At 40.6% G+C, this 22,524-nt stretch overlaps 2 protein-coding genes across 10 annotated transcripts in view; both read right to left on the reverse strand.

The window, feature by feature from the left end:
• Positions 1 to 1,123: 1,123 nt before the first annotated feature.
• On the reverse strand, positions 1,124 to 3,542 carry LOC111246924 (uncharacterized). The gene is made up of 3 exons (XM_022797318.2): positions 3,403 to 3,542; positions 2,685 to 2,879; positions 1,124 to 2,403 (listed from the first exon to the last, which is right to left on the reverse strand). Exons 2-3 carry the CDS (start codon positions 2,831 to 2,833, stop codon positions 2,226 to 2,228), a joined length of 327 nt encoding a protein of 108 aa, XP_022653053.1. The 5' UTR covers positions 2,834 to 2,879; positions 3,403 to 3,542; the 3' UTR covers positions 1,124 to 2,225.
• Positions 3,543 to 11,902: 8,360 nt separating this feature from the next.
• The window catches only part of Zw (glucose-6-phosphate 1-dehydrogenase Zw), a 34,318-nt gene continuing 23,696 nt past the window's right edge, over positions 11,903 to 22,524 (reverse strand). For 3 of the 9 annotated variants that reach the window (XM_022795469.2, XM_086984668.1, XM_022795477.2), the window contains 10 exons: positions 20,263 to 20,371; positions 19,393 to 19,425; positions 17,615 to 17,838; positions 17,199 to 17,393; positions 16,673 to 16,862; positions 15,899 to 16,109; positions 15,149 to 15,354; positions 14,751 to 14,920; positions 13,422 to 14,257; positions 11,903 to 12,688 (listed from right to left, as the gene is read on the reverse strand). In XM_022795469.2, the coding sequence (XP_022651204.1) occupies positions 13,603 to 14,257; positions 14,751 to 14,920; positions 15,149 to 15,354; positions 15,899 to 16,109; positions 16,673 to 16,862; positions 17,199 to 17,393; positions 17,615 to 17,838; positions 19,393 to 19,425; positions 20,263 to 20,371 (1,993 nt within the window). In that variant the 3' untranslated portion in view covers positions 11,903 to 12,688; positions 13,422 to 13,602. The remainder of the gene's footprint in view (positions 12,689 to 13,421; positions 14,258 to 14,750; positions 14,921 to 15,148; positions 15,355 to 15,898; positions 16,110 to 16,672; positions 16,863 to 17,198; positions 17,394 to 17,614; positions 17,839 to 19,392; positions 19,426 to 20,262; positions 20,372 to 22,524) is intronic. The other 6 variants (XM_022795476.2, XM_086984669.1, XM_022795474.2 and 3 more) reach the window with 5 other exon arrangements.

Consider the following 22,524-nt stretch of genomic DNA (forward strand, 5'->3'; position numbering starts at 1 on the left):
GATCACGCTATGGGAAGACCACTCGCCCTATGCCTCCCGGCACTGTGTTACTGGTCGTCAGGTCGTTTGCATTCATATGAATCAATGTTAAGGTCATACGGACCGGAAATGACGACTTCGGTTGAACAGTATTACGCTAGACTTTTCACCTTTCCAGTAACTGACCCTTACGACTTTTGACCCGTAAACTGACGCGAGACTACTCAAGGTCTATTGCGTAGGTTGTCCAAATGAAGCGCCGTCAGTCCGCTGAAAACAGACCCACGATAGTCTGAAACACTGGCACACTTCTGTGCTTTTTTTTCGCAATCGAGGATGTACAACTTTGCTATAGTGTCAAAAATCGACGAATATCTATTTAATTCAGTCGTAGACGCAAAAAAACATTAGGGATCAAAGAAGTACGTACAATCTCAACATTTCCAATAATGTAGTAAATCCTTACCGTACACGAAGGGCTATCGCGTCGAAGCTAAGACCAGACTTCATACTATTGTCGAATGCACGGGCTTATCATATAATATAAACGTTCACGATCCCCCGAAGCAGAGTGATGAACCGCTGCAAAAGAGCACTCGGATGGATTTTACAAATATCTTTTTTAGAAAAAAACTTAACATCTCATAAATTCGAAAAAATAACTAAAAAAAGGCTCTTCAAGGAGCATATCTTTATTACAAGCAGGACATTCGTTGCGCTTTGTGACAAATTCTCTTAACAAAAACCTCTCCTGTCTTGAAATACGAATCGCATAATAGTACTATTATTATCCATACATATACTTGCTCAGGCTTAGATTAACCGGGAATAGAAATGGAAGGATACAGATTTCTGATAAAAACTAAAATATGGGCATCAGTTATTTATAATTTCCCATTTTAATTCAATGCTAAGATAATTTAATGTTTTACATTAGTATACTTTCAAAGGATCCAGGTGTGAAGTGCCGATAGCTTAGGTGGAAATAACACATACAAAAAGCGCCCCGTCCCTGAACACAGAGGTTTTATGTTCATATTTCAATTGAACTTTTTAAAGCCGTTCGCTCAGTTACAAAGAAAGTTCATTACTCACTGAAAATGCGATACTGCTTCTAGGACTAAATAAATATAAGCTTGCCCACTAACGACACTTCCATTTATAAAGGAATTTATTCAGGAATAAAAAGTTTCTTTAATTTACAAATACAGTAACATTTATTTGACAATCCTACGTTTACCCTAATGCTACATTGTACAATAACTTAATATTAAACATAATGTACGTACGTTCTTACATATAATAGTAGTAGTTAATAAAACACGTTGACGAGACATCAACGAAAATAAATACAATGCTGTTGAAATGGAGAGTCCTCTTGGGAGGTTCTGTACGATAAACAGTGCATGAACAATTAGCAGACGTTGGCATATAAACACGGAAGCCGTTGACGACCTCCAGTGTTACTCGCCAAAGTGCACATTGTTTTCTGTCTTGCCATAACGGGCAGGACGATTCACATGAACCTCAAATTTCTCTGAATCATAAAACAAGCATACAACGGGTGACTAAAAGTCGACGGTCATCAATAGTCGGCGTAAGCCGTGGACATGTAACAAACATCCCCCAGCCCCGACACATTCACAGCAGTCTTAACAAGGTAACAAACAAGACAAGCAAGCTCTCGCTCATACACACACACACAGCGAGAGATCTTCACGCTCATTTTATAACATAGGAAGATTATTTCTACGGTGGCTGTTTGCTTTAGCTGCGGGGGCTATTGTGCTATAACCACCTCTTGATTTGATGTTATGAACCTTTATAAATATGCTGCTACATTAATATTACAAATTGGTTTATATAGGACTATTGATAAGAATGCACAAGTACCAGTCGGTCAGGCACTGTGCATGGCGGCTACATGCTGGAATCATGCAGCACGTTTAGGTTCTCTGTGTGCGTCGGTCGTACAACGGCGAATCGTTTCATTTAGGAATCGACTAAATAAGTAAAACGTACTTATTTGGACTGTTCTGCATTTTCTCCATATAGACCTGTGACTTCACACAACGATTTCGATAAAAATTTTGAAATACTGAAAAATGCCTACGTGATACGACGACTGGAGACACTTTAACATTTATGCCAAGTTTGAAACATCGAAACGACGCATCGCGTGATATTTTTTTGCGTTCGTTTGTCGCACACTCTCAGTGTCTCTAGTTTTTTATCTACCACGCCATCTACCAGCCGTGACTCGCCAAGGAGGCGTCGTGCACAGAATGATGCTTCTCCCAGCCACCTTTGGTGAATGTGATTGGCAGAGGTCCATGGCCGTGACTATTCCAGCCTCCGTGGTCCCATCCCTGATCCCAGCCATGATTATTCCATCCATGATGCTCTTTCTTATGCACGTGATGCCTGAAAACATGGTTAGAAAACAACAAATTGCGTATAAGACGAGCGCGTAAAATGCAATATAACAATGACAAGATATTCTTGCAATTCGAGAAAATCAAACGGCTAATTTTACATAGTAGATCATTAGAAAAATTACTGCAAGTGTGCAAAGCTCTGTTAAATTTGTTTGCTTCTAGACAATAGGTTTGGAATCGTGTACGAACACATATGTACAAGGCAACCTTCCTCATACATACAGTATTTTGATAACATTTGTTTAAAGACCGTTCAGAGATGCTTACGGGATGGGTATTGGGACGAATCGCGGGGCAATTGCTGCTCCAAGAAGGGCCGCCTTGGCGAGTTTTTTTAACCTAAAGCCTGCACAAACTGGAAACACAAGGCATAAGGTCGCTGAAAGTAGAAGAAGAAATGATCGCCGGAGCTTCATGACGTCCTTGTAAAAGCTCCCTAGTTATACTCTGCTCTAAGTCACACTGAAATATCGCAGTAGATAAGAACGGAGATTTAAACCTGTTAAAGTCTATGGTAGACAAAACTACTCATCAGAGGTGATTCTGAGATGCTTTTTGAGCGATTCCTCTTTATTCGTCGTTAAATTGGCTCACGTTTAATATTGCTATTTGTAAGTTCCTACAATGCTACTAACAACTACTTAGGTAGACGTATAATTCGGAAGTTATTACGATACAATCGCCACTGACTTGAGACACAGCACAGGGTCAAAACGAAAGAAACTGCCCTTCGAAAATCCTAATTCCACTTAACTTCAAATACACTAATTGGTACACAATGATAGCGTTTTTTTCTACGCTCGACTTGACCGGCACCTCCTCTCTAAGTCACCTGCTTCCCTAGCGTACCTATACTATTAATACTAATCGGCTCCCATTAAGATTCCTCAATACTCCATAGCAGTACTATGGCGTACACACTGAGTTGTCCATTTCGATCTGATATCAACAGCGTTCAGCACAAGTAGTAAGCAAGCATCCTTACCGGACGGAGGTAGAGTGGATACTGACAGGCGGTTACAACTGTTGGGACGTTTTTAACGGTTTGACCATGCCCTGAAACGTCACGTTCTCCCCCACCCTCGACAATACGGGGTGGGCAGGGGGGATCATTGCGTCTGATCGAATGAACGTACCGGCAAATTGGCGCGTCATTCAGATCCTCCGATTGGCCCATGCTGCCTGCTGTCGTTTTTCCTTTCTAGCTCAACCGCTGTGTCAGCATTATACGGCGATCGTAATGCGTTGTTAGCAGTAGTAAATGTATATTCCATTAGCCCTCAACAGAGAAGTAGCAGCTGTGCTTACCCACGTACTAGCAACGTATCGGTGCAACATACGGTGGCAATTGTTACCGTGTGCCGTCGCTTTCACTATTTCGTCTACCGCCTCTTTCACTATCGCTTGCAATACATAAGAGACGCTCAAGCATCGTCATTGAATCGTACCAGCTGCGATTGTTGTAGCTGTTAGCAGATTATTGTCGAAAAAATTATGACGGCGATGATGAACCGGCACGGGTGGACGGTACGACAGTCGCAGGCGGTACGTGCCCCCCATATCAGCCGCATACACATATAGATACAAATACAGATGCTGCTGGACAATATATGTATTAGTTTACCATTGCCGACAGCGCTAAGCACTACGTCAGCTGTATATATTGCTTTACGTTGCCAATTGCTATTCGCTCGTAGACGCTATGTTTAAACCCTGGGAACTCTCCTGAGTCCTGGTAACGGCACTGTGGAGCTGCGGCTCCTACGGTGCAATGACATATCATTATTATTGCCCCGGACAAGTTTGGATTGCTTCGTACTGCTCACCCACTTCTCTACACCAGCAATATGATTACCCCACTATGCGGCCGGCGGCTGAAGCTGCTGGGATTTTATGTAAAAGAGGGATCGGCAGTAGCAGCAGCTGAAGACGTATTCATACGACAGGACACTGCCAAGCACTGGTTAGTACTGGCCAGCCATACCTTAGCGGGTGTCCGTCGCTGGCGACAGGTTCACTACGAGCCTTCAGTACATCAATAAGTCCGTAGCCTTCATTTCGGTCATTGAATCGCGATTGCGATCGTCGTAAGCGCTACCTGAGCCGCAATGGTAAGCCGAGCAAAAAATATCGCGAGAGCTATATTTTTTTAAAGAAACGGATTTTCCAGTGAACAGAACTCTGAACAGATAAGCCGTGCTTGATTCAAAGCGGCGCGCCACAGGAATTTCCTCAGTATGCCGCCGACGACATGATCAAGGATGGGAATGGTGATACACCAACGACGAGTAGAGAAGATCAGAACAAGCTGGCGCGAGAGTGTGAGGCATCAAAGTAAAGAACGCTGGTGCAACATAAAACATGTGAAATCGTTGATACCGTTATGGTACCTGCTTTAGCAGGGACGCTGTTTTTACAGGACGAAAACGTGTTGATGTTTGATTTGCTTTTTAGGGATGCACAGGAACAACTAGAGGACCATTGAGAAGCTACTAAGACTTTACGCAACGATACGGGAAAGGAAATGAGAAAGCCTGCTGTATCACGCCTAGATAGAATGCGTTATCCATGAATGATTTTCACAGATTCACAAATATACACACATATTCTGACGTGGAATATGACTCATAAAGGTTACGGCTATATGGTAAAGGAAATGTATATAAAGGACATAAAGAGCTAGTACCATAAGAACCGGAAGACGAATTGTTCACAGTACTAGTAATCACTATTAAAGGAAAAATATTTCTATCGTGCGCAGAACGAACTGTTTTATATTTCAGACCATATTTAACAATGTGTCAGTATCTTAAACCGTTTAAGCAATTGTAGTTTGAAATCAATTATATTTCTCTAACTTTACTTTCCCACGAAACAATAGAAAATCAGCAAGTTAAGTGCTCGATCGAAAAGCAGTTTGAAATCTAGGCTTACTACCAGAAGGTAGGTTTTCCAAAAATAGTTGGAAATTTGGGCTTGCTATAAGAAGGTGAGTTTTCCACCAAGAACAATCTGCGATCTTCGTAAAACTGGTAGAAAATAGGCCCGCCCTTCGAAATGGTGTTTAATCTTTCGAGCGACACGAGATACTCTAACCTAATTGAAGTATAAAACGGGCATTACCCCATACACTGCACGACGATTTTCCATTCGTTCAATGTGGCTCTAATAATGCACTCTTGTGAGTATACGCATTCACCCTCAAATGTCTAGAAGGCACTTTGATGCCATATTTAATCTCAAAGGCAACGGCTAGTGCGTATGTTTGGACTATCTAAACCCTATAACAGAAAGGTTGGGTCAGAAAGTGCACTCTAGTGTAGTATTGTACTTCTTACCAGTGAAGCAAAATGATATTATTATCCATTTATAATTTGGTGGGCTTTCGATGCGTAGTAAAGAAACGGCAGCCGATCCTCTTATGCTTACAGGCTGCAGGTATCATTCACGTGCAGTTCAGTCAGCTAGACAGGCCGAAGTCCATCAAATCGACAACATTCCCAGTGCGGCCGCTCTGCCTAAGACAAAAGGGTAAATAGAGCAGACATTGCGAAGGTCTTGGCCACAGCCAACTTGAACAACAGTAATAAAAACAATCAGAGTCGATGGAGATCTATATTTACTCTATCTAGATATTAGCGGTGGTCCGTAAGTATGATGATTAAAAACGACACGTAGGTTTGCTTTTAAGCTAGAGGTGAGGAAAAATTTCCCGACGTTTTGTGGCTTCCCTTGAAAGACGGACAGCGCGTTTGATAAGCAAGGTTCCATTCTGCAATCTGACCGTTACCCGATTACTCAAGTTGTGTTTGTCCAACATGTTTTTCCAAAAAAGTCAACTTCTATAACTTACATAACTTCTCAACCGAGCAGTAGAGAAAACAGTGGTTGACTGTTGAATTTGCTCATATATAGGCGAAATATTACGCCGTCTTAATTCGAATAACGCACATATACGTTAGTGACTTGCTATTCACAATTTAATTACTTTAGGCTGTTGCAGATAAGCACATAAATAGAAGTAGTGGAGTAGAACTCAAAAAGACAGTAGCTGATCCGAAAGGTCGACTGTTCCTTCTTTCACAACTTATTTCACCTATCTAATACAAACGCGTTGGGAAAGTGATGACATAGAGGAGTTTGCTTCTACACGATAACTTCAGTAGCATTCACTGGAACCGATCGACTCGATGCTGAGAGCACTTCATTGATTTGGAAATAGCATATCGAAAATATAGATATACGCGGGGCGTCATATTAGGCTTTCTAACAGGTGCTTTTTAAGGTTGCTTCCCCCCCCCCCCATACGCTCTAGCAATGTAATGAACTAGGGAATAGGATCTCGTCGAACATAAACAGTCAGTTACTTGTTTATTTAGCCTTATCACAAAGCGGTTGTCGCTTTTCTAGCATATATAGACTAGAACAAAAAAATTGTTGCAAAACAATGCTAAGAACAACCTAAGATGGCCTTTGGCTTGTATCGACATCGAAGGAGCAATGTGAAATAATATGTCCTTATTAGACGTATACCTTCCTTCACACTTGTACGATTTCCCTGAAAAGTCCGATTTGATAAATCGAATTTTATTTGGTGGCAGCCCTCATACAGAATCAATCCAAATAAATTTCAAGAATAGAGAGAAACACATATAGAATGTGCGGGAAAAAGCTCTAATTCTACTCCTCGAGTCCCAATACCGCGCTAGCTTGCCAGCCCTTTGTAGAACATTTGTGTGTAAGCAATCTGTGCTTACATGGCAGAAAACGACACATCCAGTTATTTGAATAATATCAATGATAAACTGAAATAGAAATTATGCGATACCTGTGATCTATATATGTAAGAGAAAGCGCACTTGTGAATGTGCCTAATGATCGTGTTATTGTTGTTCCCGTTGTGCTTCTTGTTCCGTTCGCCAGGGGCGCTGAATATGTCTGGGTTATGGCGAGACAGTAACTAGTCTAACGGATCCATCAGACACAATCGATTGATAAGTCAAGAGTAAAATTGTCGGGCCTACCGCATTAGTGCGTTCTCTTTGATTACGTAACATTATTATTATTATTGCTTTCGTGTACCGCCGGGTGTCCGGTAATCACAGCACCGGACGGTAGTGTGGCCATTGCGGGGGAAGGAATGAAACCTGGAAAGAAGGAAAGTTGTGATGGTCGGCCACACCCCGTAAACACTCGTAAAAAACAAACCCACCAAAGTTAGCTGTCGCTGTGGTAGTTACGACGTTGCACATGAACGAAACGGACGATAGCCAAACACTCAGTAACGACCGATGCCAGGTAATGCTGCCGTCGGCAGAATTTTTCTAATGAGCAGGGCAACAACAACCGCAATAGCATTATCAGCATCGACCGTCAATGTCAATTCGATTCATAAAAAAGGAGAGAAGCATCTATTCCCATTTAGCTAGAGGAGTAGAAGGACCGAAATGTATAGTAATTGACATTTCAATGCCTAAATAGTCTTTAAGGCAACACAGACGAACAACATGTTGGCAACGATAACACATTCACTGACAGCTTAGCCCTTAGCACGCCGCCTGCATAATGAGACTTTGAAAATTATAGATAAATAAATCTATAATAGGTTAGTAAACGGGAGAGAACAAGAAGCAAGCCATGTAACAGGGAAATGTTTTTTATATATAGCTAGCATTGCAAAAAACAACCAGAACTATATATGCACTAGGGAGCACCTAAATTCGGACAAATTATGATATTGTAACGGGCATGCGTATACTCGCTATTATTGGTACCAGAAGAAAATTTCTTTCCTCGACCACCGAGCAGATTTATTATGGGAAAAATATGTCGTTTTCAGAATTTAACCAAAGATCAGCCATTATATGATGTGTTTACATAGGACGAAACCTACTGAGCCGACGAACTTCTTTTTTTGGCCAAAATCAATAATCTGCGTTGTTGGTTGCTTTCATGTGCTTTCTGAAAAATCCAGAAGGATTTCTAAGGGGGCAAATCCTCAACAGAGTGTATATTTAAAGGATTTGAAAATTCATCAAAATAGCCCAAAAGCCAGTGCTAATACACCTGAATATTTTGTATAAATATGAGCGGTCGTTTGTAAGAACAGAATATGGATTACCAATAGGGTCGTCCAGATAAGCTCGTACAAGCAATGTTTTTACGACTTTTCGCACCTTTTTTCATTTATTCACTCGAGAATTTTTGAAGCCTTTAAAATTTTCGTATCATGTCCTTTGGTCAAAACTTAATGCCGCTTGAATCTTTTATGTAGCGTGTTTGAGCGATGTTTTGCCGAGTTTCCGCTTACATATATCGTTGACATATCGTTATTATAGAAAACTGATTTGCGGAATGAAGAAAAGAATATTTTGGAAATGTGAGCGGTATAGGTCCTAAGTTGAAGTTCTTGCGGTTGATGGTGCCTACGTCGAATGTACATGACAGGAAATGTAATTTTTAGCACTTGCGAGAAGTTCCATCGAAATATCTTTTTCTCTTTGTTTGGATAAAACCTCCACAAACAACACTAACCTAGAATATTTACCAGGAGATTCTATTACGTTTCGTGTGTTTGGCGTTTGTTTACTTACAGCAGATCTATAAAATACATTGTGCGTTAAAATGAGCCGTTCCTTACTTCCCTGGAGTGGCGTCTATAGCCTGATAAAGGCTATCAAATTTTGTGTACACATTGAGACGTTCTCGTAAACAATATTGATCGCCTATTCGATGCCTTTGTGTCGATGATCTGGCGATCATTTTCGATCAATATCCGCATAATACTTCAAATAGACTTCATCGGATTTCCCACTGGAGTCAGATTAATCCCGCTACTAAATGTCACATCTGGCGCCCAAAGTACATGACGTAACGCTGCACATCAATTATTTATAAATCATAACAGACAAATATATAGGAACAAGGCACCGAAATCAGTGATAATTTGATTCTTTTTCTATGTACTACTCAGTAAATGCTGAACGTTCCCCAGTATCATACAAAGGTATTATCTAGATACCATGACGTACTCGATTCGACAAATGAATTGATTAATACCTTAGATTATGGACCGTGTGCCGCTGGTCAATGAGCATATAATTTTTCAGTAACAGTGAATCCGGTACAGAAAACAACCATTACTACTCAGGAAATTTGTATAACCCAGATAACTCTGTTATTGATATAGTCACAGCACAACTTCAAAAAGATGTGAATTATCGTAGGCTATTTTCAGCTGTCGGTCTGTAGTTCCGACCAGTTTTTGTGTGATGTTTTTTTTACATGAAGACAAAAAAAAGGCCAATCACATATAGGCAATTGTATGATTTGTTTTCGCGCTGCTTATCCAAACGTAAGGTAAAATGACGTATCTGAATAATGCACTCTGATTAATGTATTCTAATGGATACTTAATAAACGCTCACTAAAAGGTAGCTGCTCGTCTCGGCAGCAAGCCACTGAGCGAATAAGAGGCCAAGCCATAGAACGAGCATTTATGAAAGACCATTGGTAGGTTGGCGATTCTCTTCTTCGAAAATAGCGGCGTGATCCCCTACGGCCTTTGCGACCAGTTTTCTCTCTGAGCAAATCTGACGAGTGCAACCTGGGCAAATCAGCCAGAAAAAACGTAGAACGTCGCAGTAGGCAGCCCGTCTCACGACTGTAATAAGGATCAAGTGCCGGCTGTAGCAGACGACAACGAAAACTGACGACAGTTATTCTACGTAGTGAAATTATCGATTCTGTCCAGGTTGAAACAAATCATCTACTTACCTATATAAATTGTATATACAATGGTAATAAAGCCCTTATCGCAATCATTTGCGTTTGTAAATATAATTCCAAAAATATCAGCGAAGTTGTAGTACCGTAACTTGTAACCGAGTGCATGTATACCTTAAAATCGAAAGTAGAAGAGTATTTATAGTGAAGCATCTTTGATGAACGGTAATATCCTCTATATCACGGTAAAACTAGTTCTATTTACAAAAATAAATCAAAGAATGAGAGGAGATATTATCGAACGGTTGTGCTACACTACCAGGGGTTATCGGTAGTCTTGGGAATCAATGCACAATTTTATCTGTATCTAGATTTTCGTCTGTCTTTTCCTTTCTATGGCCGATGGAAATCGACGTTCATTTAACACAGTAGTATTTTCAACAGGCATGATGCTTTGTTGTCTGCTTGTCGATTTTATCTCAGTCAACATTTTAGATAGTTGCATTGAAACGTGTCAGGTAGATAAGTTACGCTAATCTGAAATCACTAAACATTTTTTTTAATGTCCTAGTAAACTAAACACAAAAAGCAGATTTCGTAAGCGATATTGGACGGATAAATGCCCTGTTGCCTCTGAATTGTATGAAGCTCATGAACAGGCAGGATCCGAAGATACGCGCTCTTTACCTTTACGTGTGCTGGTTCATAGATGTGAATCCAGCCTGTCAAACGTCTCACGTCTGCCTCTTATTGTGCGTTTCTTCTATTGTTCTTTTTGGTCTCTAGCAAAGTTCCGTCTGAAGGTTCTGTCGTATAGCTTTATCCGTAAAGCACACACACATTTAAGGACCACTGGCTGTGTAGCGTTGTGCGAACGTCGCTTTGTTGATGCCGTTTGGGTGTGTAGGTCATCAGAAAGAGCTTATTAAGCCATGTTTATACCTTACCTAAACCTGTGCCATCTTTTCCTTTAAAGCTGACAACAAATCATAAAAATACATCGATTGCGTTGCTGTTATGAGTAGAAGCTTAAATCCACGATGTTATACGGTACCTCCAAAGCGTTCTTTCTGAGTACCGAGGGAAAAGTATATGTGCGATCTTCCCTTATCATGCTAGTGATACGCATGCATCCCTATAAAAGCAGCTATTCTAAAAAAGCAGGAATAGTAAGTAATATATTGCGGAGCATAAGGTGAACTTGAGATAAGACTTAATTCAGCCTAAATAAGACTAATGCTAAGAAGCAATGTCTTTCCAGTTCGTTCATTTCTACGGTCCATACGGTACGTTATATGCATATCTGTACGCAAGTTACGGTATACAACTTTGGATTTACTTCAAAACGTATATAGGTTAATAACGGATGTTAATATTAAGCGGTTCAAACTACCGCATCCGTAACTATAATGAATGGTATCTTATCATTTACGCATCTTCGAACAGGGGACAGAGTGACCTTGCTAACCAAACTAAAAAAGCCTCCATATTTTAAAGGAGAAGTCGAGATTTGTTAGAGCTTCGTAAAACTCTGTAAGAAAGATATTTGGTAACTGGAACTTGAAATATCAATTATTGAATATCGCAGTTTTTTCGGGAAACTCGGAAAAGTGTTTTAGCTCATCTTCCAGTACAATCGTACTGCCGAATAGAAATGGGCATTTCGTTTCGGACTATACAACTTATCGATACGCTTTGGACGTACATGTATCTATCTACACGTATTGACACACTATCGATTTGACTGACAACACATACTGTTATAACAGTGACATTATTATTCAGTTTATTCAGAGATCGATAAACATGACCACTTTAAACCGTTTATCTCTTGTCTTGGAATCGTGAATAAGTTTGTTACAAGAACTTGTTATCATATCATACTCATCTAGGTTAATGATTCAGAAGACGTAATAACCGATTAAAAGAACGCTGTACGTCGACAACCCCTTTTCTGCCAGGTGGTGTATTAAGGTTCCACTTAGACAAGCAGTTACCATTTAAAAACAAAAAGTTGACGTAACGAGAATGTAACTACACGAACATTTGAAGTAAACCCGACGGACAAAAAAAGCATAGTTTGCCTGATGACGCTCTGTAGTAAACTGTGTTTAAAATAGTATCAATAATTTTTTCCCACTTCAGATGAGGGGAGGTTCGGTGTGAGCAGGGCACTTCGGGCAACGAGACACGTAGTTTATTACCGCTGCCTCAGGGTTTACTTGTGACCAGGGCGCGAAGAGGGTGCCGTCCAACGTGAAGAGCAATCCTAAAGTTGACAAACGACGCCTTCCGAAACGTCAGGTGCGCTTTCGCGACGCAACCACAACGTGGTGATGTGGTAAGTGCTCTAAAGCTACTCGAAGACACGTGCGGTCTGACGCCAGTAGATGTTGTTTGGACGTACCCCGTCAGTCGACTAGACGCTCTTGTGACCGTGCCTCTGTAGACGGATTTATATCTTGGAGTTCCTGTCCCAACGGTAGGTTCCGTAGTAATTGAAGCCCTTCGAGTTCATCAGCAGATCGGACTCCTTGGGACCGCGACTGAAACGTCATTTGGCATTCATCAATTAGAAGAGTCAAGCCTGGTTTGGTCGATACAGATGTGCTAATAACGAACTCATCAACTTATCAACGATAACTCCTAACTAATTTAGGATAATGAGCCGAGATAATTTCCAAATTCTTATTCAATAAGTATATTTAAAATGCATGGAGGTACGCGATTAATACAGGTTAATGCCTTCAAACAATACAGCACAGACACATCGCACGCAGACAGCATAACGCATTCCCAAAGGTAAAGACAAGATAAACCAGAAGCAAGCCGTCCTGAGGCTCTTAGCAGAATCAATCCTTAATATAAAGCAAGTCACAACACCTCAACCATGCACACCAAATAGATATAGAAATGATAAACTATAATGCCTTTAAGAACCTATTCAGACACGTCCTGAAGGCTTTTTATGTTTGCTTCATCCGCAAAAGTGACTCAGCTGAATCATACGCCTTTTCTACAAGGCATCCCGGTGTCGTGACAATAAGTCAAGCAACATACGCGAAACAAGCGACACTGACGATTGATTCAAAAATCGCTTAATGCAACTTCCACCAACTCCTTAATCGTCAGCCGTTCGTCAGTATATTTTGTATATATGCCGTGTAACCGATCGAAACCCATAATCGCCCAATCGTCGAATGCATACTATCGTGCTGACTTTTGTCGGGCGAGAAACACAATATCGTCAATGAGATTGAACGGGGGAAAGGCTAGTACCTCATTGGACAAGTTGGGTTCGCTACTTGCCACACACATAGACATTACACGGCCCGTATATGATCAGCATGTTCCGATCCACCAGACACGAACTCATAGTCGGTCAACGGAAGGTAGAAATTTTCCATCTCTTCAACAACGTGGTTCTGTCCCATATGTGTGACCTCCTTCGATCGGACGTTCAAGTAAAGTAGCGGTCCTTTATTAACCTGCGCGTCAGCTCGCGGCGTTGCTTAAGCATAAAATAAAGCAGAACGCAGATGACGATCGCCAGAATAACCATGAGCAAAAGGAACGACAAATGCTTAACCTCCTTATGCAGCTGGTAAATCGGCGAGAACGGCGGGTGCCGGGGTGGCCGAGGCCTTAGTCGAGTCGATCGGAGCGGCCTCAACGGTCCGTTGATACCCCCCGATGGTAGTTCAGACGCGGGGACCTGAATGAGGCGGACTTTCTTCTGCTGCTTTTGGACTGCGCCTAACGCGACAGTCTGTGAGGAGCCTGAGGGCTGTTGTTGTTGGCTTGACGCTGAGTTCGAGTATGCTTCGACTGCATCTATACTGCGTTGTTGCTGCTGATGTACGACATGTTCCTCGTGAAGGACGGGTATAATAGCAGGAAGCGTCGGTGAGCGGTGGAACGAGGTTGTGGTAGAGAAGTAAGAGGCGGTGGTGGAGGTGGAAGACGAACGAGGCGAGGATGTCGCAGCATAGTTGGGGGAGTGCACTGAGGGAAGGCTGAAGGACTGAGGACTTGAGTGTGACAATCGCTGCGCTGCGTGGACAGAAGAAGAAGAGGCCATGGGAGGGGGATCTGGTCGCAGACTAAAGTTAGGTCTGCAAAACGGAACGAACAAATCACAACAACAAGAACAACAACAACAGCAACCAAGAACATAACGGAAAAAGAAGGTGGCATGCAGCAGAGAAAGGATAACCGGCAATCGACAATGAGGTGTGTGACGAGCCAGACCACCGGACAACAGAAGAAAACACAAAATGAAATAGAGAAACCCACCTCTACTCGCGCCAGCCCCATCAAAAAAAAACTGCCACTTACATAATATATACATATATCTAAAAAGAGACAGAGAGAGAAACAGAAACAAAAAGTTCCCGCGCCCACCATTCAGTCGTGTCCATTCTAAATTGTATAATCTTTCATTGCAGCCGAACCGAAATGACGATACGCACGCTGAATGTGACAGCAACTAATTAAAGCCCCCAATAACTGAGATATCGATAGCCAGACAATTCAGAAGAGGAAGTCGGGCGAACACGAAGCTTTTCAATCGCCTGATGGAGCTTTTAATGTACAAGTATTACTCACCTTCCGAAAACATATCGAATTGGTTTAGCGCGATCGTCTTCAATTCGTTTTAACAACGGCGTGAAGATACGCCAGGCTTCGGCCAACTCATCGCTACGTACAAAGTTGGTCTGACTACCAAGGAAGACGTCAAGGATAAGTCGTTCGTAAGCATCCGGAAGCACCATACCCTAATGTTGCCACATGTAGAGGGAAGAAAATCAATAACTACCTTGCCAGTAACATTTTATAACAGATGCAATAAATTTCATGTATTTTAGCAATATTTGGCTTATACAATTTTACTACTAGGGAAGGTTCTGGGCTAACGAGAATGGAATACTCTTTGTCCTCTATCCCGAGAAGCGGAAGACATTCATGGAACTATTACCCAGCCTGAATGCTTTTGCTGATCTTACTTTGTATCGGCTATTGTACGAGAGGTCTAGTTCGGTTTCCTCGATTCCGAACGACATTCCTGGCTTCTTGTTCATCAGTTTCACGTAGACGGCTTCCCCGGGTTGTACGCGCATTACAAGCTCATTACGTTTTGTTTGTCCATCAAAGATGTCACCAGGAACATCGCGATACTGAATACGCACCTCGGCCTTGCGTTCGTTCAGTGCTAGAGTAGAAACGGGTTAAAAAGATAATGGATTAAACGCGTGTTCGGACTGCACACGAACCAACCCCAACGAACCGGTGTGTGAAAATGAATTTTTATTCGTCTCGTCGAGGATTTTTAAACCATTCTAATGTTAATAGTTCATATTTATACGCGAGCTATAAATGTATTAAAGTACCCAATACGCCCAGGCGGATGTCCACTCTACATACCCACAATGAATGTATTGCAGCCATTGAGTGAAAGACGCATAGTTTGTTAAGTTTTAAGGTGTGACATGATGATTTATATATAATTTTATATGACTTGAGTAACTTTATTGTAACTCTCTCAGCGTTCCTTGTTAATATAAAATAGCGCTATAGCAAACTTGAGAGTGAGGGAACCACATGGTCAAGATAATCTTGGGTTTGGTTTTTATGCATTATCAAGACAAGAATATTCTCAATGAGAATCCCGAGGGTGTTAACCCACACTCGAGCATAATTAATAATCGTTATGTTTATTATAACAAATAAATACTTTTTTATCGAACAATAAATACCCTTTCCGCATCGCAGAATAAATGGAACACCATCCCAACGCTCATTGTTAATATAACATACGGCTGTAGCGAACGTGGGAGTAATGGAACCACGAGGCACTGTCTGATCGTCAAGATAGCCTTGCGTCTGCTCTGCAGTGCCCGATGGATTACCCACATATTGACCGAGAACTACATTTTCTAGCCGAATCGGGGACACGCACTTCAGAACCTAATAATGCAAAATTATAGAAGTATTACAAGCTTGTTTTTAATTGTAAAAGGTGTGTAAAACATATTTTAAAGTTCAACATTGCACATAAGGATACAACCAGATTAGATAAAGATACATATAGCCGTATGCGATGTCCTTTAGTAGAACATAAAAATACATTGAGAGCGTTGGAAGCGTATCGTATAGACAGTGTTATTTAACTCCTGGACTCCGTTTCTGAAATATATGATTATTTGAGGTGCTGCGCAGTGTTTAGAGCGCACAAAGTTAAAAGGCCCAAAAAACTCTCGATGAGAAATAGAGGAACCTGGAGGAGCTGCTCCTGAGCAGTCCGTTATTTTTAGCTAGCGAAAATTATCATATAAATAAGTTTGTTTAATACGAACTAAATTTTACGCGATTTAATTGAAAATTTGTACGCTACAGTGAGAAGCTCATCCTGATAAATGCAATATTCCTTATTTAGAATTAATACATACTAATTGCTTTGAGAAACTGACAGCATCTGCGGTCTTGAATCGTCATAGAGTAACAATGGAAGGGGACTCTAATGTTGTTACCTTAACTTTCTCATCTCGAATATCATCGGCCTTCGTGGATACGGGTTTCTCCATTGCCACAATGCTGAGAATCTGACATAAGTGATTCTGCATGACATCACGAATGATTCCAAACTGATCGAAGTAACCACCGCGACCCTGTGTGCCAATATCTTCCTTAAAGGTGATCACAATGCAGGCTATGTTGTCCCTGTAAGCATGAGGAAAACACGTGTATACAAAAGAAATGCAAAAAACAGTGATATTTTACACGATAACAACGACATTTTAAAAACGCTGAACGTCTATATTGATGTTTTAGATTGTCGAAAACCGAATTGCAGATCATCTGTAACAGGCATTAAAAGGGCTTTATTCGTTGCATCAATGAATTGTCGACAGCTTCAAAATAACCGTCTTTCAGTAATACACATCTATTATGTCTTTATCTGACCCACGAGTCAAAGGTCGATGAGGAAAGCGTATGTACAGAGACAAATAGCTCGTGAACTTTTGTTGTAGCTTAGGGTTGTACAGAAACACTCACCTATTCCAAGTCGGTCCAAAGATCCTATTAGCAAATCGAAGGGTAATGAGGTTTTGGACCATCTCTTTTCCTAAGTAATGATCTATACGATAGATCTGTTCTTCTTTGAAGACTGACGCAAGATGACGAGATAACTCAGCAGAGGATTTCAGATCGCGCCCGAACGGTTTCTCGATAATTAGTCGGGACCATCCACTGAAATCGTTTACAAACAATATGCGCTCACGAAATAATAACGCTGATTCCCTGTTGTACTTCAGTGAAAATTCGTCATATAGGGATCATTCCAAATAAATGCACATTAAAACAGTGAATTATAACGTCAAAGTAGAGCACGTAAAGGTAATGAGTTCGTATACATTACTGAAAAAACTGACTACAGAATATCTGCAAAAATTCGATGTGGACTGCATTACCTCGAGCTCATGCAGTACTGCTTAACCATCTTGGAAACGGACTGGAAGACAGTTGGCGGTAAAGCGAGATAGAAAAGCCTGTTTGCAACCATGCTGCCCTCTTCAAGGCCCAATAAATGGGCCTGGAGATTTTCGAAGGCCGACGCTTCGTCATAGCTGCCGGTGACGTAGCTGTTAGCAGTGAAGAACTCTTTAAAGAGAACTTCATCCGATTCTCGTAGCTGCTGTTAACACATTAGAGGGGAACAATTAGTCACGAATGAATAATCGGTCTTTTCAAATATCCAGGCGGCTACTGAATCCCGGATCTTTTTTATCAGACCAGTTTACCAGTAACTGTTTAATACGACGGCTGCATTCGATTGTAAGCAACTCGTTATACATAGCATGAAAGTATTTAGCATTACGCTTAAACACATGCAGTCTCAGCCTCTAATAACCTCAAACTGCCGAACATTATCAGATTGGCCTCTACGATCGTTTCTGCCCGCAGTGCTAACCAAAATCTTAGACAAAAGTATTAAGATAATGAGAGATAAAATGGGATCGAATAGAATTTAGTCCTTGCGGAAACTGTGGATAGGCCAATGATTTCTCGTCACAATAGTGCAAGGCTTCACCTGTACTTAAATAGAACATTGTCATCAATTTATTGATTACCCTTAAAAGTAAAAACGGAACGGAGAAAAGCAGTGGCTTACACGTAAAACTGGCACGCATAGTTAGAAGGAATATTCGTTATATTCACACAGTTTGAGTGCAGAAGATAAAAAGCGAACGCAAGACATGACAAAGATGACAGGTAGTAACAATAGTAGACAACAATAGTGACAATAGTATAACAGCACGAATAAGCAGCTGGAAGGACTAATTTATATGCTAAAAAAATCTAACACATTGACATCCGCTTACATAGATACTTGTTGTTGATGTGTTGCTTAATAACTCGACAGATCTAATAATGTGCATACATTGGACGGTTCCAGAGACATGTTGATATTTTTGTCAAGACATGCCTGCAGTACGTACATACACTGATTCTGAGATTACGATCTGGGTGCTGTTCAATACAAATTGCCGATACAGGTCTCAAGATGCAACTCGTACTCGCTTATAGAGAAGACAAAAGTACGATTTGCTGATCACCATCGGCTTTTCGGCACCCGCTATAACCAGAATTTAAAAACAACGGTTAAGACGATTCCGTATAAACAGCGGAATATTTTAGTGAATTTTAGTGAATAGTCTGAATGGAAAACATGAGCTAGAATTTCATAGTAAAAGCCACGCATCCCCAGACATTGGACAGGATGTCCATGGAAAGTGTCGATACTGGAACAAAGTAGTTAATATCGAACACATACGACCATTGCATTTCGGTTAGATTAAATATTAACATATCCAGCAGAGCAGAATCATGCATGACAAATTGGTTTAAGCAATGTTTCCTGCTAATACATTAGAAGCGTATACGTTTGTTGTCAAAATAACATCTTGCCTTAGACTCTCTGTCTCTCTTCGCTTAATCAACTAGATTAGGCGAGGACCAGATCTGCTTACTGTTTGCCATCTATTGTTAGTTACAGCTTACGGCTGAACCGATCAGTTTGAGCCACTGTTGCAAGATACAAGAACAGGTCACAGATGTGCATAGAAACGCGCCACGTGCAAATAGCGCTGAGAGACATAGTTCTGCCAGGAAAACACGAAAACGTAGAAAAGTAGTACGAAAATGTGGGACATGATCGTGATTTGAAGAAATCCTTTTTCGTTCATACCTGAGCTCGACCGTCTTCATTTGTATCACGAAACTGTTGCATGGCGCCAGCAAGAGCACACGAGGGATACACAGAATATTCCGTCATTATCATTCACGTCCAGCTTGTATTTGATTGTTTTGCGTATGTTTTTTTTGTACACGTAAGTTATGTGAGACTGTGCGCGCATGTGTGAGTGTCGTTTTTATCCATAGTGTATTAGTTGGTATAGTAGTAACTCGTCTAATAGGGACCTTCAATCCATGGCGTAGTAGTTTAAAATTTGTACCCCGTTATGGAATACGTCTTAAACGGATCGAAGAAATAGTATGAAATAACATGTCGTGATGCATAACGTATTAAAAATGCACAAAACGTATAACTATTCCTGTGTAAACCCGTTCTAGCACCTATGGAAATTTTTTAATTGAACCATTCTTTAACAATTCAAATAGTGCCGCGAGATTTCTTAAATGTGCGTCTTAACAACACAGCAGTTGCATAAGGGTGCCTTTTCTCGTGATGCAAAAAAATACCTCACAGTTCTGACGATTACCACTCAAGCCTGTCTGGTTCAAGAGAATTTAACCTCCTTTTGCCATTACTAAGGACTATTTCGATTTTTCAATCAAAACTTCTTGTTCATGCTCAACGTATTAGACATATCGGATACTTCAATAACTCGTGATATGCAATTCTTCTAAGCACTGTTTTTCTATACTAATTGGATTATCTTTGTACACAAATGGGATTTGATATAACCTTCTAATATAATTAATAGTATAAGTACGGGCTACAGAACGATGGTACGCAACGCTTTAAGTCGGTATGTAATAATAAAAGGTTCAGATAAAGGTTTTGCTAAGTATGATCATTCTGCTATCTCCATACCCTGATGTATGGTCGAATCCTTTCTTCTAGCTGTTCGATCGTTAGCGGTGATCTTCCGTAGCCGATAATTTTCGTGCCTTTGGGTAGAAGGTCGTCACGGAATAGAGCCCTGGAAAGACAAGTAATAAAGACAACGTATCTGTTGAAGATAAACTCCTTTTTGTGAAAATGAGGTCTTGCTTCACTATTCCCAAATATTGAGAGGCTGAAAATAGGTACATCCATGAATAAATAATTGATTTGTAGTATATCATTCAATATCCATGCACCGCACCCTATATGGAGAATCATGAATAAGTTAGATGACCTACCTGAAACACCATATAATGTTTAATTCATTATATGAAATTTCGATAGTAACAATGCATTATATACCTATTGTATTTTTCCAACAGAAACCAAATAGAAAAACATATATATATAATAGAAAAAATATATAGTATATATTCATAACATATCATTAGTAATTGTTTAAGCTGAAAGTACAAACATTTTCAAAGAACGTCGCGGTTCATTGAGTGTCGATAGAGAAACAAAGGAACGGGTTAAAAATGTTTAATTATCTGAAACTTCGTGCTAATTATTCGCTTTGTGTCTTTGTCCTTGAGCGAGCAGCGTTCTTAGGTATATGCGACCGCAGTATAACATCGATGCATTTTTATTCATATACAAAAAAGCGGCTTTACTTTAAGGACAAGACAATTGACCTTTGGCCCAGGCCCGGCTGTGTCCACTCCCGTCTGGCCAACATCAGCTGATCCGCAGACGTTTAAAACGTGCATCACTACACCCCCTTGTTTAACACCGCTGTCATTGCGACCGTATCCTTACTCTATGGATGTACGGGCACCGCCCTATGGTTTTGTTTATCGGGTCTGTCTGCCAAGCTTCTACCGTTATGAAAGTGAGAAAGGATTTATGTACATCGATCTACTGTTATTATTATTATTATTACTACTACTAACACGAGAAAAAAGCTAGACAAAGTCTTAGCGACTGCTTTTTCTATTGATATCAAGACTCCGTCATGGAGGGAATACAATGCATTTAACTATGCACTGTAGCCGGGAAGGTCTGACGCGGCATCAATAAGGAAGCAACGATACTTGGCGGCCCGGGACCTCCTATCAACTTTAAAATAAAAAAACTTTTGATAATAATGTCGTCAGTAGTAATGACCTTGTCTCGCTTTTCGGTTTTGTGACGACTATGGAGCCGTAAAACTGGCTAACTGTTTCTTCATAAAAATATGTACCGTACGGTGACAGCCCTGTTATGGCCGTGAAAATATTTAAATTAGTTTTTACTCCTACATCTTATAACAGTTGCCTAGATACGTTCCGTAGGATTAGACAGAGTCGCTTTTATACTGTGTACAGACGCAAATGTATTATACTTTCACAAAACGGGCTGATACAAGCGTATCAATCTGACGTAGAAAAACCTTTTCCTTTGCTACCAAGCCATTAAACCAATACTTTACTTAGTATAAATTCTGTTTTAGTTCTACTCAACAAACATACATACAATCAATCAATCTATATATATATATATATATATATATATATATATATATATAGTTTTCAGTTATAGGCGAACAACTGCGAAAAAGAACGCAGTATCTTCGAGGGACCCAAAATTAGATGAAAATGGGCCCGGGTAGCCCTGTAATAAGAAGACTTCATTAACACCTCTGCCGCCAGAGTAAACACGAAAATATTGGAAGTTCTACGACAACATGAAGATTCAGAACTACTAAGCAAAAGTGGCGCATGAGTCTTCTGGAAAGACGATTCCTCACGGGCTGATTGAGACTACATCGATTCATTATCAATGTATATGATATCATAATTGGGGATTATATATATTGCGCTAATATGAAATGCGTTCGCACTAATAACAAAAACCAGTCATTATCTTCACAATATTCATGACGCGGGATGCGATGCGATAATGGATGCCGCCTTACGATGCACTCGTCCTGGCTTGGCACCGGAATTACCCCTAACGAACTAAATGTATCGTTCTCCGTATCTCACATGTGTATACGTATCTTTATAACGTTCCAACGATCACAGTTTGGTGAAAACCTTTAAAGCTAATTAGTCTTCTTGTGGTTTTCATTATCTATTGCCTCACCCAATTCTTGTTCCTCTATCCCGCCAAAATCTTCGTCCGGGTTTTTTTAGGCATCAGACCTTGTCATAATTATTGATCTTACGTTGTTTTGTGTCATAAATAATTATAATGATTATACCAATG

The sequence above is a fragment of the Varroa destructor genome, unplaced genomic scaffold (genome assembly GCF_002443255.2).
Source record: "Varroa destructor unplaced genomic scaffold, Vdes_3.0 BEIS01000003.1, whole genome shotgun sequence".
NCBI classification, from domain to species: domain Eukaryota; kingdom Metazoa; phylum Arthropoda; class Arachnida; order Mesostigmata; family Varroidae; genus Varroa; species Varroa destructor.

Coding starts and splice junctions, on each gene's coding strand:
- LOC111246924 (XM_022797318.2), bottom strand. CDS start 2,833: ATGAAGCTCCGGCGATCATTTCTTCTTCTACTTTCAGCGACCTTATGC. Junction 2,404..2,684: donor TTCGTCCCAATACCCATCCC/GTAAGCATCTCT, acceptor CCATGTTTTCAG/GCATCACGTGCATAAGAAAG.